We start from the raw sequence: 18,300 nt of genomic DNA, 5'->3' as shown, positions 1-18,300 counted from the left end.
GCTGTGTGTTAATTCCTTGGTTTTATGGTGGGTGGCAACCAACGTTAAGGTGCAATACCACCACCTACTGTGTTGGATCTATTCCCCCAAATTACTGAAAAAAAAAATAAAAAAATAAAAATAATAAAATAAAATGAAGAAAATTACTACAACACCCCAAATTATTTTTATCCAATCCAGTGTACTTACCGCTTTTTTCTTCAAGCCATCCCTTTCTCTGACTGTCTCAGGATTTTTTTCCACCGCAACTAGCCCCTCCTCCATGTAGACCTTTGGGGCTCTAATCCGCTTCTGTGGATTCTCCGTGTGCCGTTGCAGCTCCTCTCGGGTTTCTGCTAAAAGGTAAGTACGTTAAGTGTTAACATGCTAGCTGACTATCTAAATAAGCTTAAATCTGTCTAAGATTAAAAAATGTGCATATATATAAACTAGTGGCATATGCTAGTTAGTTAAATTAAGCTAATGATAGCGTTAGCCTATGTTCACAAAAATGTTAACTTTACGTTATCTTACCTTTCAGTAGGAGAACTTGACCGCTGTAGTAGTTATTTTCCCAAAGAATTTGATAAAGAACGTCTTTCTGGAAGGTTTTCGGATCGAAATATTTTCTATCTGAAATTAGGATGATAGCTTTGTAGCCATCCGTATATCTAATGTAAGCAAACATCCCGACAACTTTGAATTGGATTCCCGCTGATTTGATACCTCCTCACGCTGCCTATCTTCAGCTATGCGCTCGCGACACTGCTGTGAAATGTTCTACTCCGAAAAAAAATTTAACAGTGAGACAAGATTCCAGGCTGTTGTATTTCATCTACAACTTTGCCATCTATTTGTCCAACTTCTTGATGTTATAGGTCAGAATTCACTAGACAGGGGCATTACTTCACTCATTGTACGGAGGCATATTGCACCACAACAGTAACTGTAATATACTGTATGATGCCATTTTCACACCAGAAATAGCATGTACAAGTTTTTTAAAATGCAGATTGACCTGCTAAAAATGGGCTTACACATGATTACACATGATTCAAGTCAGTCAAGATTTTTTTTTTTTACCCCATCCATCATTGCCTCACGGATTGTGAAAATGTACTTAATATTTAGCCCTTGCCTAATGTTAGCTGGGATGGCTTCAGTCCCCTGCGACCCTGCAAAGAAGAAGCAGATACGGATAAAGAATGTATAAATGAAAATTGTTAGAGACGAAGAAGGCTCCTTATGCGTTGTCTCTGTTCCTCTGTGTGTCTCTGTTCCCCTGTGTCTCTGTTCCTCTGTGTGTCTCTGTTCCTCTGTGTGTCTCTAGTCCCCTGTGTCTCTGTTCCTCTGTGTGTCTCTGTTCCTCTGTGTGTCTCTGTTCCCCTGTGTCTCCGTTCCCCTGTGTCTCTGTTCCTCTGTGTGTCTCTGTTCCTCTGCGTGTCTGTTTCTCTCTGTCTCCGTGCCTCTCTGTGTCTCTGTTCCCCTGTGTCTCTGTCTGTCTCAGTGTGTCTGTTCCTCTGTGTGTCTCTATTCCTCTGTGTGTTTGTTCCTCTGTGTGTGTCTGTTACTCTGTGTCTCAGTGTGTCTGTCCCTCTGTGTCTCTGTTACTCTGTGTGTGTAAGCATGTGCTTACCTCCAGTGCCAAATGTTGCTGTGTGCCTTCTCCCAGTGTTCTCCGTTTCTTTGTGGGTGGCTCCTGAGCAGGTCCCCTGTACTCCTCATCCTCAGCCAGATTAGGAACAGCTTCCCTGATCCAATACATACGTTTTATGAATCAGTTGTGAAAACCGGTTAGGGATATATTGACCAAACCCATGGTTGTTATAATTATTAGCAATTATATTTCATCTACACTTCACAGATAAATTATTTGAATAAGATGACATATAAGCATTTAAGGCTACACGTAATTTATGCAGAGAATTAACAATTAGGCTAATAATAATGCATTTAACATACCTGATTGCCTGCATGCGGTTCATGAATGTCTTGATGATTCCTGCGATGTAGACTGCATCAATGTTCCTCTTCTGGAGCTGATTATACAGCATGTCCACATATGGCATGATCTTATGGAACAAGGCCAGGAAAAAACAGAAAGCTTCATCTTCCAGCATTCTCACAAAGCCTCCAGCCTCTCTCCTCGTAGGGCCATCAAATGCTTCACTGTTTCGGATGGTCTGAAAACACTTCACCAGATCATTCTTGTGCTCATAGACTGTGTTGAGTGCACAACTGTTGAAGTTCCGTGTTGACGATGCACTTGGAAGTCGGTGCGCCACCATCTCATCTAGCACTGCAGTTCTCTTGCTCGATTTTGAGAAAAAAGAAGCAAATCCCCCCATGTCAGTAAAAAAGTGACTGATCTGAGGGATGTGGGAGGTTGCCCGCTGCATTATCAGGTTTAACTGATTGGCATAACAGTGAATATAGTGAGCGTTTGCATAGATGTCCTGTACCTTTCGCTGCACTCCTCCAGTGGCACCCCTCATTACCGCAGCCCCATCATATGCCTGGGCATATAAAAATAATAAAAATAAAAATATTTTTTCCCCTCCACTGCTGGTGGGGCGGAGCCCCAGCACCCCCTATGGGCCAGCCTATATACTATATACTTTGTGTTAACATTTTGTCTGTGATGTCAATAAAGACTTGTTGAATTAAATGATTGCATTTAGATTGCCTGTTTGTTATGTACACAAATCTTTTTTTTTTTTTTTTTTTAACTCAGTACCTAACCTAACCCACACAACGGAATTATTACATTAAAATATTTTGGAAAGTTTTGAGGGGTTTGTCTTCCAGCCAAATTGTGTTGTTGGGATGCATTGTCACCAAAAATTCTCTGTATTATGCACTGGAACTATGCAGAATGTTTTTCTACAAATTAGAGTACTCACCCTTGACCAGAATTAACTATTCTTCTTGTTATTTAGATTCTATTTCATTCTCTATTCGAATAGTGTTTAAAGACCAGGGGTCATTTCTTTAATGGTAATCAAGCAAGCAGATGTGACCTGATGTGAAGAAAGATTGCATCTTAGGATGGGGTTGTTAAGGGCACTGGGAAACCTTAAAGATGCTCGTTTTGAATAGTGATTGAGTGACAGATGAAGCCCTTAAAAACCGTCCATCTTAACCAGCTTGACCAGCTTACCATACAAGCTTTGATGGTCAGTCCAGCCAGCTTGCTGGCCATCCAGCTGGTCCAGCTCGACAACCAGCTTGACCAACCAACACCAGCTTTGGTGACCAGCTAACCAAGCTGGCCACCTGTACTGATGGACCAGCAACACCAGCCTGACCAGCTTGTCCAGCCTGGTAAACCAGCTAAACTTGCCTAAAACCAGCTAAGACCAGCCTGGACCTGCTATCATCTTTAGCTGGTTTAAGCTGTTTTTTTCAGCAGGGACTGAACAAGGAAATAAATCGCTACTGTTAATATTTACTAAGACTGTACTATTCAGCTTGTGTGATTTCTTTATCTCCAACTTTAAATATAAACACATGAAAAAATTGCTGTTTTGGAAGATATAATAACCTTGTAACAATAACAACGATATTCATGATACAAATCACAAGAAATTTCTAAATCAGAAACTGATACAATGAATTACCAGGCACCGACATATTGCAATTTTCCTCAGAAGATAATTCTCATGATTTGCAAAAAGAAAAATGGAAGTAAGCCTGCAAGTGGTGGCGATCCATGATAGTTTGTACTGAAAGCAGACATGGGAAATGTGCTCTATTTAAATCCCCTGCTCCTCCCACGCCCACCTTCTCACTTTCTTCTCCAAGTGGCCGTCGTGCAACGTAAGCTGTTACGTAATACTACGGGCTGAGGGGAAACGAGGGAAGTTGGAACAGCTAATGAAAAGCAGCGTTTGTTACCATTTAGACACGACCCATTTCTATCCATTGAAAACGTCGCCAGGAAACAGTAGCTTTAGAAAAGCCTATAGTGCCGCCTCTCCGCCATATTGGATCAAAGCTTATAGACTCAATGGAATCCTGGGTAACAGGGTAGCGCCCAAATGGAGGACAGCGGAGCAGTTTCATAACCTCCGTGTAGGAGAAGCTCAGTTTTTTCCAAGCTCCGTGGGGCTGAACGTCAAGGCACACGGGCTACAGTGGTAGAGAAAAACATTAACCTAAGGCTAGAAAACGTTGCTGAGCAGATGAGAAACACACGGAGAGTGAACTCACTGAATTGTACATTGAAGACTTTAACCCGCTCGTCAGTTACACGGCAGAAGGACTATCTGCATCCCTGAAAACACCAAAGTGTAACCCGGGGCTGCTCGGGAAGTGAAGATCACTGAACCCACCTGGACCAGTGCTGTAACCAGAACCTGATCTGTCCAGCAGCTCTGTCCGTTTTCTCTATTGTGAGCACGGCATTGTACGTTAATGGTTGGAGCCGTTTACGGGAGCAGACTCAGCAGTGGAGTAGCTTACAATGTTTGTTTGACAACCACGTATGGTTTGCTTTTTGGGACGGTACGACACTGGGAAGCGTTGGGAAGGCGGGGTCGAACCGGTGGACTCCCTAATTGGATTATTGTGCTCCCCCGTGCCGATTCTCCTACAGCTACGCAGCGTTTTCGGGGGGTGGGGGGGTCGGCGAAGGAGGCAACAACTGGAATTTAGGAACCTTTCTTTAAAACTCTTTACTGACTATTGTGTTGCCGACGATACGAGTGGTGTTTTGTCAGTTAGTTCTGTCAAACGGCCACAGCTGCTTGTGGCAGCTGTCCCCCTTTTTGGAGCATAATACGATTTGGGACGCACATTTTAGGGATCTTTTTTCCCCCAGCCGGGGTCGGACTATGGCGGACGACGACATTCTCTTTGAAGATGTGTATGAGCTCTGTGAGGTCATTGGCAAGTAAGTGTTGCATTACTGATTTATTTCACTGTTTTTGAGGTAAATGTTGGTCACCGGGGCTTCAGTTAGCTCCTCATAATATGCGTGGTGGCACGCACGCACGTGCACGCCTTAAAAGCTTTCTAATATTTGTGTAGGAACTATGTAGTCATAAGTGAATGTATGATGACCTTAATCGTAGGCTATACTATTTTATACCCCTTGGTAACACAATCATTGAACATGGACTCAGGCGTATCCCACGATTTAATACAGGCTATTATTGCCGTTCTTTGGCATAGACACATAACACCATTGACATGATAACAGTTGTTGCATTCCAAGTTTTACTGCATCATGAAGATGAGATCGTATTTCACTGTGGTGGTATTTACCATCGTCCTGCATTGTTTGTATGTTATAGTTGCTGAGGCATACATAACTTGGCATGAAACCTTGTACTTTGACCTAGTGGCAGTTGGCAATTTGCAGTAGAGATTAAAGGGCAGGGCACCAGACCATCATGAGTCATGCGAACCGCACATCTGGCCATCATGAGTGACTGAAGGTCTCATCCAGCAGGCTACTTGAAATGATATTCACTTCAAGGGTAAGACACAGTGCACGTTTTGGAAATGTTTTTGCACAGAGAAGTTACAATATTTGATCTAATTTGTGTTCAGTAATTTCCATCCTTTTGGAATGAAAACCTACATTATCCCCTCAGCAAAGTTATGAAGTATAATGCAAATATAGATGAATAATTCTTAATAAATATTTTATCTGCAATATAAAAAGAACCCCACAAAATACTGTTATGAATAATGAGCTCTCTGTAAACTCCCTTCAGGATACTACATTTTGTAGCAAAACATGACAGGTAAATTAAACTGTGGTTGCTACAATTACTTTCCTTTTGTAATCCTGATATATAGGTAAGGGAAGACACAAAGCTTGGTATATTATTAACATTTACCCATACAATAATATATTGCAAACAAATAGAATGTTGTAACAGTCATGGTGTATGAAAGTAGATGTGACTGTGAATGTTCCCATGCTACTCCATCAATGACTAATAACCAAAACTGATAACCAAAAATGACAAACCCATGTGTCCATGCAGCTCCAGTGTTATTTCTCTATTTCAAGCCTCTTCAGTCATTAGCTTTTACATTCATTGCAGCTATGTCCTATTTAATAGCTACAGTACCTGCACCACACCTGAAACTTTGCAACTTTATGTCACACAACCTCATCAAAGAAACTGGGAATGCAAGAAGAGAGGCAGTAAACACTGAATGAGACAGTCATGTTGCTTTGATATTGAACAGAAACAATTGAATGACTGGAGAAGACCTGTTTCGGGGAAAAGTGTTTCTGCTTTGGCCAATGCAGGAATAATTGACTCTGTCATCTAAACTGCTGGTCTTGATTGAAGCACTTCATCGGATGTTCAAACAGAAATTCCGTGTGAATCAGGAGCTTGGCAGGCCTGATACTGTCATTCAGTCATACCAGGCTGACTGGTTATGGGACTTCTGCAGTGTCACAAAGATGGTTGACTGTTGACAGGGGGAGAAGACCTGCACTGCTCAGTACATGTTTAGGCAAGCCTGAAATGTTCTGTACTGTGCCCCTCCGGACATTGTAAAACAAAATGTATCAAACAAATCCATAGATTAGAGAAATTTACAGAATTATTTATCATTAAAATGATAATAAATATGCACCAGCCACTTAGTATCAAATCTTCACAATAAACAGGAATTACAATTCAAGTGTAAACCTTTTAAATGCAGCAACAACTTGATCAGGATTTAAAATTTCAGTATAAAATGATACAACTGCATCAAATGACAACAAAATGTAATTAAATCACATTTAAGTCCTGAACTCATGCAAACAAAGTTGATAAGTTCACAATTCACACAAGTGGTAAACAAGTAACATGGTAAAAACAAAACATTCAAAACACACAAGAATCAAAATTCTTTGGAAACATTTAGTGAAAATAGGCATGTAGACATAAACATTGAATTTAAGTGATCAGCCTCAATGTCACAGCTACCCGGTCCAGCTATCTGAGTCAGTATCAGACAGATATCAGTATTGGATTGGTGTATTTCTGAGAAAGGCAATACTTTGAAAGCCAAATGCCCTGGATCTTACTTTGGCATGAGTGTGCATGTTTGTGATGAGCAGGGATGGACCCACTTGCAGATACTGACTTATATATACTGTAATGTAGTTTATTCTGAGTTGTGCTGGACTGTGAACTGTGCTGTACCCCATGCAATTGTTAACGTATGTGTTGACATGTATAATTTGACAGCATGAACAAAATTTAGCCCTGTACTTGTATTTTTAGAGCACTAGCCTTGGACCAAAGCCTGCCTGTCATCCAAGGTGTGTGTTGTGTGCATCTGCCTTGCTGTCAGATTGATCCCGCACATTATGCTACTGTATCCTGAGGCACAAAAACAAGAGGATGGGTGAGGGATAATCCATTCAATTCATTCATTCAATTTCATTTGTATTGCGCCAAATCACAACAGAAGTTGTCTCAGGACACTTTCCATATAGAGCTGGTACAGACCAAGCTCTTTTATCTACAAAGAAACCAACAATTCCCCCATGAGCAAGCACTTGGTGACAGTGGCGACGAAAAACTTCCTTTTAACAGGCAGAAACCTCGAGCAGAACCAGACCCTGGGTGGGCGGCCATCTGCCTCGACCGGTTGGGTGAGAGAGGGAGAGCAAGAGAGGGAGAGTGAGACAGACACAGACAGACAGACAGAGAGAGACAGATGGACAGACAGAAATGCAGTCAGAGAGAGAGAGAGAGAAAGAGAGAGAGAGAGAGAGAGACAGACATGATCGAAAGGGATAAAGTAAATAGGGATTTTTAAGACCAAGAAGACAATGAATGAATGAGGAGCGTAAATCTGGGATGGCGGATGAAAGAGAAAGAGAGGTTGCATTACATGCAAAATTGCACAGCATCCTAGGTTTGTATTAAAGTTATGTCATGAATATGACTTCAGAATGCAGGCTACACAATGTTAACCCTCCTGTTGTCTTCCTGGTCAAATCTGACCAATTGACAATTTCTCTCTCTAAATTTCATCTGTCATAAGATTCCTTGACTTTGTTCACACATGGCATCTGAACACACAGAATGAATTTTGAGATATATATTTTTTTTAATTTTGATGTTTTATTGAACTTATGCACACCCTTGGTCTTCCCGGTCAGAAATGACTGGTCATTAAGAAGAGAAGAAGAGAGACGTATTTTTATTATCACACATAAACATGCACACATGACATGCATACACGCCATGCCTTTGACCCATCCTGGAATGTCGTTCCTCCCTGGCAGACCAGGAGCGGTGGTCACCATTGGTCAGGTGGTGATGTTCTTGCATGTTTTTAGTGGGGGTATTTTTTATGGAGGATACCCCAGGTGAACACGGGGAGAACATGCAGACTCCACACAGAAAGGCCCTTTTTCCTCGAGCAGCAGGCACTGGGACCTTCTAGGTGTGAGGCGACAGTGTTACCACCGTTCCACCGTGCCACCCTCACCTAACCCTAACCCTAACCCTAACCCACCTTCATTAAAAATGAGTGGGTAAGATTCCAATGGAGCCTAACCCTAAAATAGAGTTATGTGTGTGTGTCTCTAATTCATTTATGTGGCAGCACAATGGCTGAGGCTTCAGATTATTTCTTTGACCATGACACTGAAGAAGAGGTGTCAGAGGATGAGGATGACAGAATATGATCCAGACGAAAAGACCATTGATGGGGAAACAATCCAGTGATGAAGAGGATGCTCCTGCTGTAGTTACATTCCAGTCAAAAAAATGGGACTTTGTCCTGGGGTTTATCCCCACCTGAGAGGAGATGTTGGCTGTCAGCAGAAAATGTCATGTCATCAAGAAGATTAAAGGGTCAAGGTATGCCATATCCTGGGTGGATGACGTAAAGTCCTGCTTTGAATGTTTCTGACAGAGGAAATCCAAACAATAGTCATGAACATGACCAATTTGGAGGAGAGATGGGTGTACAAAGATGCCTGGGAGGAGGTAGACTGAATGGACATTCAAGCCTTTGGGGTATCTTGATTGTGTCTGGTGTCTACAGATCCAACAATGAATCCACCGTCAGCCTATGGCATAAAGAGTCTGTAAGTAAGTAGGAATCTGCAATCTTTCGAGCCACAATGCCCCTGAAGACTTTTCACTGTCCTGGGTTTTGCATTTCGACGACTGGGACACAAGTGAGTGAGAGATGTTCAAACATCAGAAGCAAGGAAGAGAAAGAGGTGCAAACTGTGTGCACGAAGAGATGTCAAACCAGCCTTGTGTGCCACAAATGCAGTGCATCTATTTGCAAGACACATGCCAAAATCACAACACATGTGCATGAAAACGTAATGTGATAGATAGTGAAGATTTTTTGTAATCATCTTTTTTTGCTTTTCATTTTTTTCAAAAGGCCCCAAAGAAACAGAATACTATTTGTTTTTTGCTTGGGCTTGATTTTGTTCATATGCTTGTGTTCTCTTCTGTGTCACTATCTAATCATTTTCAATGGTTTTGAAGCAAAAGTCCTTGTTAGACATTGAAACTGGGTAATCTGTAAAAAAAAACAGTACAATATGTCTAATCTTTTTAATGTATATAATAATTTTTATTGTACAATATAACAAAAACATTGCACAGTACACATACATATATACATGCAGGCACGCACGCACACACACTCACTCAACACAGGGAGTGGCCCAGTACCGTGAGATAGACACTAAGCCCCTGCCCGGCTGTATACCAGCCCCAACCCACCAGCACCAGACATGAGACAGACAGTGCAGAATAATACAAATATACAATATGTTCACAATTGAAAACATGGAGAGGGAGTCAGTAGCCCTAAGGCCTGCATGACCACCTCTCAACCAGTTATGTTCACAGTAAATAAAAAACAGAAAATTAATTAAACATAACAGCTTGTCATTGTATATACGTATCACAGTGTATCCTAATCCGTTTGTTTCTTATTCAAGAGTGACATAATCTGACTCAATAATTTTTTATGATCACTGCCTAGATCTGGCAGAACGGATGCTGCTTGTTCCATGGATATCAATTCCAGATAATCTTTTAGCCAGTAATCTATATTAAAACAATTAAACTTCCTCACCTTCCAATTGATGAGTATTGTTCATTTAACTGAAAGAAAAGCTAAAACTAACAAATGCTGAAGTTCCTTTGAAGCTCATATTTTTTTTCCCAGTAGAGCCACTGCTGAACATAATGGAAAATTAATTTTAAATAATTCACACCAAGAGTCTCTAACATTTAACCAAAATGCCTGTATCTCTGGGCAATGCCACATTATATGCATAAGAGTACCCGTCATTCCACAGCCATGCCAACACTTATCTGAAACATTACACTTCATTTTCCTGAGTGTATGTGGAGTAATGTAGGATCTCTTCAGAATCTTTATTTGTATAATTTTATACAAATTTAGAGAGATAGTTTGAGCGGCTCAAGTTTTCTTCCCAGTGGTATGCTGTAAGATGTAAACCCAATTCTTTCTCCCATTGTGCTTTTATGGATACACTACAGTTAGAAAAAATACAACATAATAATCTATAGATCTTAGAGACAATACCTTTGCCAGAAACTGCATCCTTTAATTTATTATCAATAGATTCAGTATCAGCTAAATTAATATTTTTAAGTGCAAAACTATGCGTGATGGATTTCATTACAAATACTGGAAGATACCCAAATTATTCAAACCAAAATTCTCCCTAAGTTCATGAAAACTAAACATTTCTTAATTACTATTAAGTGTGTGACCCAGCTCAGCAACATTTTTATCTAGCCATGTATCATTATGAATCGGTTTCCCGCCAGCCAGGAATAATGAATTTTTCCATATAGGACAGGAGGGCAAGGATAAACCTTTAACTATTTTACATGAAAATAAGATGATAGTGTTTTTTTATATGTTTATCAGATTCAGGGTGATACCAAAAAGAAGAGAGGGAGATATTTTTACAGCTTTCAGATAATCTTTTGCTCCAGCCATCTCCACCTACCCACACCCACTTCATATTTCCTATATGGCCAGGATATTGGGTATACACCATTATATGCTAAATATAATAATAATATAAATAAATATGTGTACACATCTGGTATCCCTAATCCACCCTTCTTCATGGGGACAGACATTCTTTTTAGACTAATTCTTGGTTTTTTATCTTTCAAGAAAAACAGTTTATTAATTTCTTTGTCTAATCTAATCTAATAAATATACAGTATAATGCTCATGCCCATGGGTGGGTGGGCGCGGTGGGTCAATGTCAGGCCATAAATAGCAAATGGAAGTTCAAAACTGGTGTTGTTCACAAGAATTTGAGTTGATAAAAAGATGAAACACAACATTAGGTGATAATATACATATATAATCATGGATTTATAATCAGCTAGAAGGGAACGGTCAATTTTGACCGGGAAGACAAACATAGTTAACAGAAAACGAAGACAACAGAAAGGTTAAAAAGCTTACAGTCACAGGCCTCTTAGAGGAACCATAGAGTCTATTAACAAAGCCTAAAACAAGAGTTAATATTAAAGAGATTAGGTGTGTAACAAAAGTTGCCATTGCAATCAAGGCATGTTACAAGAGGGCCACCTTTGTGGCATTGAAAATGCTGGCTTTAGGCGCAATATACCTTGCTAACCCATTAATCTTTCTTTCTAGTACACCCCTCATGTAGCTATTATGTGAACTGAGCAGCACTTGTGCTTCAGAGGGACTCAGCAATACACCAAATGCAGCCTTTTAACTACCAGTGCACATAAAGAGCTGCTAGGGTCTGCTTGGGGTGTTTTCTCCAGCATGATGAGGATAGATAAATATTTCAGTGGTTGAGTGTGAGATCTCTGCTGTATCATCCATGTGTAATTGTGCATGCTGGAAACAGCCTCTCCGCAGATTTTTCCTCCAAGTCCCAACGGAGAGGTTAAGATCATGTAACACAAGCTGTTAGCACACATACATATACAAATAATGTAGACAAGCTGCCAAACACCATCACTCAAGATCACAGACCCCATTTAGTCACAACCACTGCCACATTGTTGACGTATTATGACTTTTAAAACTTGCATTTCTTAATTGATATAGCATTCAGTAACCACTGTAGACTTCCTTGGGCCGAGAGTTATAATGACATTTTGACTTTGTACATGCATGCATGCACTGCTTTCCTGTGCACATGCATTCAGTTTGTGATGATAATGATTTTTTTCCCTTTTGATTCAGGAAATATTAACACTTACACTACAGCATATGTCTTGAAAGAATGATGAAGGCACAGAAACTCTAGACCACTTAGATTTATGTATGTTTTTTCACATTTTGCACTGCGGGTATAGCAGCTAATAGAACAGTGTTCATTCATTCATTAGGGGACAGTGCCAGATTCAATTTCAATTTTATTTGTATAGCGCCAAATCACAACAGAAGTTGTCTCAGGACACTTTCCATATAGAGCTGGTACAGACCAAGCTCTTTTATCTACAAAGAAACCAACAATTCCCCCATGAGCAAGCACTTGGTGACAGTGGCGACGAAAAACTTCCTTTTAACAGGCAGAAACCTCGAGCAGAACCAGACCCTGGGTGGGCGGCCATCTGCCTCGACCGGTTGGGTGAGAGAGGAAGAGCAAGAGAGGGAGAGTGAGACAGACAGACAGACAGACAGACAGACAGACAGACAGACAGACAGACAGAAATGCAGTCAGAGAGAGAGAGAGAGAGAGAGACACAGAGAGACAGACATGCAATCACAGTAACAGTGACAGTGGATGTAATAACAGCAGTAGCAGTGGATGTCAGGCAGGGCCAAGGCAGGAGACGCAGCTGAAATCCACAATCCAGATTCAGCCACTGTCCATGGGAACCTGCAAGACGACAAAGCACAGAGACTCCGGGGAAGGAGCGAAGTTAGTAACACACCGTGGTAGGACATGAGAGCGTGCGGATGGAGAGGGACAGAGGGACAGAGGAGCTCGGTGTATCTTTGGATGTCCCCCGACAGTCTAATCCTATAGCAGCATAACTAGGGGCTGGTCCAGGACAAGCCTGAGCCAGCCCTAACTATAAGCTTAGTTAGGGCTAGAAAGTTTTAAGCCTACTCTTAAATGTAGAGACAGTGTCTACCTCCCAGACAAAGACTGGAAGATGGTTCCACAGGAGAGGAGCTTGATAGCTAAATGCTCTGACTCCTGTTCTGCTTTTTGAGACTTTAGGAACCATAAGTAGACCTGCATTCTGGGAACGCAGTGTTTGAGTAGGGCAATAAGGTACTATGAGCTCTTTAAGATAAGAAGGTGCCTGGCCATTTATGGCTTTGTAAGTAAGGAGGAGAATTTTAAACTCTATTCTAAACTTTACAGGGAGCCAGTGCAAAGTGGCGAGTATTGGAGAAATATGATCTCGCTTCCTGGTTTTTGTCAGAACACGTGCTGCAGCGTTCTGGAGCAACTGCAGAATATTCAGCAACGAATTTGGGCAGCCTGATAGTAAGGAATTGCAATAATCCAGCCTGGAAGTTACGAATGCATGGACTAGTTTTTCTGCATCATTTTGAGACAAAATATGCCTGATTTTTGCGATATTACGTAGGTGAAAAAAGGCAGTCCTTGAAATTTGTTTAACATGGGAGTGAAAGGACATGTCTTGGTCAAAGATGACTCCCAGATTCTTTACAGTGGTGCTGGAGGCCAGCGCAATGCCATCCATAGCTGCTATGTCATCAGAAAGTGACTTCCTAAGATGTTTAGGGCCTACTACTATAACTTCAGTTTTGTCCGAGTTTAGCATCAGAAAATTGCAGGTCATCCAGGTCTTTATGTCATGAAGACATGCTTGTAGTCTAGTTAACTGACTGGTTTCTTCCGGCTTCATTGATAAATATAGCTGGGTATCATCTGCATAGCAATGAAAATTTATTGAGTGCTTCCTGATAATCTTACCTAAAGGAAGCATATATAATGTGAATAGAATTGGTCCAAGCACAGAACCCTGCGGAACTCCATAGCTGACTTTAGTGAGCACAGAGGAGTCATCATTAACGCGTACAAACTGAGAGCGATCTGACAAGTAGGATTTAAACCAGCTTAGCGCAGTTCCCTTAATGCCAATGAAATGTTCCAGTGTCTGCAATAGGATACCATGGTCAATGGTGTCAAATGCAGCACTAAGATCCAATAAGACTAGTACAGAGACAAATCCTTTATCAGATGCAATTAGAAGGTCATTTGTAACTTTAACCAGTGCTGTCTCTGTGCTATGATGCACTCTAAATCCTGACTGGAAATCCTCGAATAAACTATTATTGTTTAGAAAGTCGCACAGCTGATTGGCAACTGCTTTCTCAAGAGTTTTTGAGAGAAAGGGAAGGTTGGATATCGGTCTATAGTTGGCTAAAACCCCTGGATCAAGAGTAGGCTTTTTCAGTAGCGGTTTTATCACAGCTACTTTAAAGGACTGTGGTACGTAGCCTGTTGATAAAGAGAGATTGATCATGTCTAATACTGACTAAATGCAATTCTGGTAATGGTGTTTAAATATATTCTATCAAGTTTAAAGTTTAAGAGCACGAGCATGTGCACTTGTCATATTACTAAACAGGAGGCATTGAGAGTGCACTGAGTTGTAAAATACATATCAACTTACAAATTTACACAATTAGCAGTTTTGTTCCAGCATTCCTCTTATGGCTTATTTGCATCAACAGTGTTGTCTTTTCCTCTCATAATCTGTTTGTATTCTTCATTGCTCTCCATTATAACAACCTGTTCCTATTGGCTGAAGTAGGTGGCTTTCAATCAGTCCATTTTGTGTGGAAGTAGAGTCAAATGATGCATCAAATTTACCTTTTTATGAGAATACACACAGAGCCTGAAACTTTAGTTAAAAAGACTGCTGATGACCACCATCATGATACCCATTATTTCTGATTGAAGTTTAAGGTTTTGTTGAGCCAGCTCACTCAAAGAAAGCCTGGCTATACCAACCTTGCTTCATAGTATACCTAGGGGTGGCTGGTGTACCGGTTTCCTTGCTGTCAACAATGTCACCTTCTGGACATGGATTTTGCAATCCTGTCATAACTGTGATTAAAGTTTTAGTATTGTAAAAATGATGCACTTGACTTGCAGGGAGAGGGCTTCACATGTACTCATACAACTGGAATTACATCCAGTAACTACTATTTTACTCGCTAAAACTCAGACTTTGGTAACATTATTTAAATTGAAGCGTGGTTAGCCTGTTGAATTTGCTGTTCTCATGTTTCACAGCTAATGTGGCTAGAAGCATCTATTCTAGGCCCACATGTAGGAGCAGTGTTGCTGTATTTTATATTGAGGAGCAGTCAAGAGAAACTGTGAAAGTTGAGTCTCATTTGAAGCCCATTAAATAACCAGAGAAGTGTCTTGGATGTGGGTAACTGTTTACTCATTTTGCTTATCGTGTCATCTCACACAGCCAGACCCAATGTTACCTTCACACTTCATACTGCAGCAGAAGCTCAGCTGGTTTTGTTGTTACAGGAAAGCCCCCTCTGCTGTGTGCTGATTCAATATGTGTGGTGTTGCTACTGTATGTAAATGTACTAGATAGACAAGTCCCATGGTACTCTGACTGTTGTGCTTATATAATATACTATGCGCTTTTCTGCCAAAGTATCTCTGTGACCTCAGGCAGTATTTTTCAGTAGTGTGGTGGTAGCATCGCGGTTTTCTCAATCAAATAGCTTTTCAGTAGCTTAGCTCTTTTATTGATCAAGTAGTATGGCAGTGTGCACACAAACTACATTTTCCCAAGCTTGTTTGAAGTTCAAACACAGCAGAGCTGTCTGAATTGTTATTATGTGGAGCATATGTTTTTTAGTTGCTTGTTTTTGTTGCCAGTAGAGAGCACAGCTTATTGTTTAATGAGCAATTAAACATTTTTTTGTCTACCTATCTGTTTTATTGACCACTGAGATTGCACTGACTTGCAATGAAGTTGGTTTAATGTAATGAAACATGTAGAATAAATTGGTATCTTAGCTCCAACAGCTCCAAGGAGCTTGCCCAACACTGGTGTGTGTGTGTGTGTGTGTGTGTGTGTGTGTGTGTGTGTGTGTGTGTGTGTGTGTGTGTGTGTGTGTGTGTGTGTGTGTGTGTGTGCGTGCATGCATGCATGCATACATACATACATACATACATACATACATACATGCATGCTCACTTGAGGTGGTTTTTGCTGTGCATGTGTCAATAAAGCCAGCCAGTCACACATTCCAGCGTATCTATACACTCTAAGCCTGGATAAGTTGAGTTTACTTAAAAAATTTGAGGAAACCAGTTGCCTTAAAAAATGTAAGTAATGGAAAATGAAAACTTAAGTACATCTAACTTAAAAGCTTAAAGGTATTGGAATTTCTGTTTTTAGTTCAGCACACTAAATGCCAAGTTGATTTAACTTAATTTTTTTTGCAAGGTCAACTGCTTTGCTCAACTATTGCACTTAACATCTTGTAAGTTAAACACACTAAATTCCAATTTGATTTAACTTTAAATACTCCAAAGTTAAATCAAATTAACAATTGACAAGGTCAATTGTTTTGCACAATTGTTACACTTAATATCTTTAAGTTCAGTGCAATTAAGTCCAAGTTGACTTAACTCAAACTCACGTGTAATGTTCATTTATTTCCCCAGTTAGTCCAGTTAATATCTTCAAGGCTTTAAATATTGAGAAAAAGAAAACAACAAAGTGGCATCGCTTTTGTGTTTTATTTTACTTATGAACTTTTAGCTTCAGTGTCAAGCTATTCAAATTACAGTAAAATGTTTGCATTGTTTTAAAACTTAATTTAAAACTCTGAGCATTGCACTGTGCTACAGGATGGAGCCCCATGTTTTTAACAGATGAGCCTTGAATCCTTAGCTCCTGAGAAGATATTCTGCATAAAACATTAAAACACATTTAAAGGCCTAGAAACTATCTTTGTCAGCTGTTTTAGCTTTGGATGCTTGAATATGTTCATACTAAAATGACAACAAATGACATCAAAATTCTTTGTCGAAAAAGTGTGCAAAAAAAGTCTGAACAATATGTTCACAATACTGCCACTGCTCACTTCTTAATGCTAGAAGAGGGTGAATATTCAATGTTCTTCTGAGACATCACAAGTATTTTCTTACAAGTCCGAAAACAACAACTAACATCTTTTTGAATGTAATCGAACCACAGTATCAGTGCCCCTCTATAACATACAACATAAACATAAGCAGCAACATGTCAAAAGTGCAACATTTCAACCAAGCACCTGATATCTGCACCAGTCAGGAACCGTCTTTACACTGAGAGCTGGTTTTTCAAAGACTGAATTTTGGGTGCCAACTGAGTTTTACCCAGGCTGAACATCACCTGCTGGACAAAGGAGAAAGTATTTTTCATGTACTTGGGATAGTCCAGGTGCAGGGCCTAAATCAGCCCAAAAATGACGCAGAAGACCTGAGGAAGGCTGGCCAGGTCATCCATCACAAGACTTCCTTCCAAGATGATTCCCACTTTGGATGGGTTCAGCTGTGGGCTTTCTTCATCAGTACAAAGGAGTCCCACTGGAGTTTGAATATATGAGTCCTGGTCAGTTGCATCCTAAAGGAGGAAAGAAACGGATCAACAAAGAGGAGACAATCAAGACAGTTAAATAGTACCGTGTTGTACACAAAAACTGCCTTCAGGTGTACATTTAAATTGTTCATTCAAACTGTTTGAAGTAAAACTGTATTTGGTGAAAAAAAAAAGTCTGAAACATTAAATTAATCCTATAAACATATGGTATTCAATAATGGTTCAAAATGAAAATGGGCAGAAACAACAAGCATCTGCAACATGTTCAACAAATTGATTTACTTACAGAGCGTATTTTGAAGAAGGCAGAAGGATCATCTCCCAAGATGACTGGCAGCCCTCGAAGGCAAAGACACCGAATGTCTGTTGGCTCAGTTGTCTGGGAGATAATGGACATTGAATACAACACACAGTAGAATGAACAGTTATTAAGGATACTCACATGTATTTAAAACAGAATTTGACAAATAAGACATGTAAGGAAAGAACAGAGGATAAGAGAATGATGCGTGGGTGGGGGTGGGTGCAGCGTTAAGGAATGAGATGCAACGGTAAAGATGCAGTGGTAAAGATGGAGCAGTAAGAGATGAGTTATGAATGAATAGAAAAGAGGAAAGAATAGAGCAGAGCAAAGGGGGAAAAGAATAGAAAAAATAAGAAAGGAACAGAAGTCAAAGAGAAACTTCACAAGACAGGGATAATGTTGACAACTCATCTTTGTGTGACG

The 18,300-nt window shown here is 40.3% G+C and overlaps 1 protein-coding gene across 25 annotated transcripts in view; it reads left to right on the top strand.

Annotated features, from left to right (window-relative positions):
- The first annotated feature begins 3,815 nt into the window (after positions 1 to 3,815).
- caska (calcium/calmodulin-dependent serine protein kinase a) overlaps positions 3,816 to 18,300 on the top strand; it is a 239,352-nt gene continuing 224,867 nt past the window's right edge. For 23 of the 25 annotated variants that reach the window (XM_070975882.1, XM_070975878.1, XM_070975885.1 and 20 more), the window contains exon 1: positions 3,831 to 4,873. In XM_070975882.1, coding sequence (XP_070831983.1) covers positions 4,815 to 4,873 — 59 coding nt within the window. In that variant the 5' untranslated portion in view covers positions 3,831 to 4,814. Of the gene's footprint in view, positions 4,874 to 18,300 lie in introns of all 25 variants that reach the window. The other 2 variants (XM_070975881.1, XM_070975879.1) reach the window with 2 other exon arrangements.

The sequence above is a fragment of the Chaetodon trifascialis genome, chromosome 12 (assembly GCF_039877785.1).
Source record: "Chaetodon trifascialis isolate fChaTrf1 chromosome 12, fChaTrf1.hap1, whole genome shotgun sequence".
In the NCBI taxonomy this organism is placed as follows: domain Eukaryota; kingdom Metazoa; phylum Chordata; class Actinopteri; order Chaetodontiformes; family Chaetodontidae; genus Chaetodon; species Chaetodon trifascialis.
The sequence above is the reverse complement of the archived record's forward strand: the minus strand, read 5'-3'. Positions and strand labels throughout refer to the sequence as shown.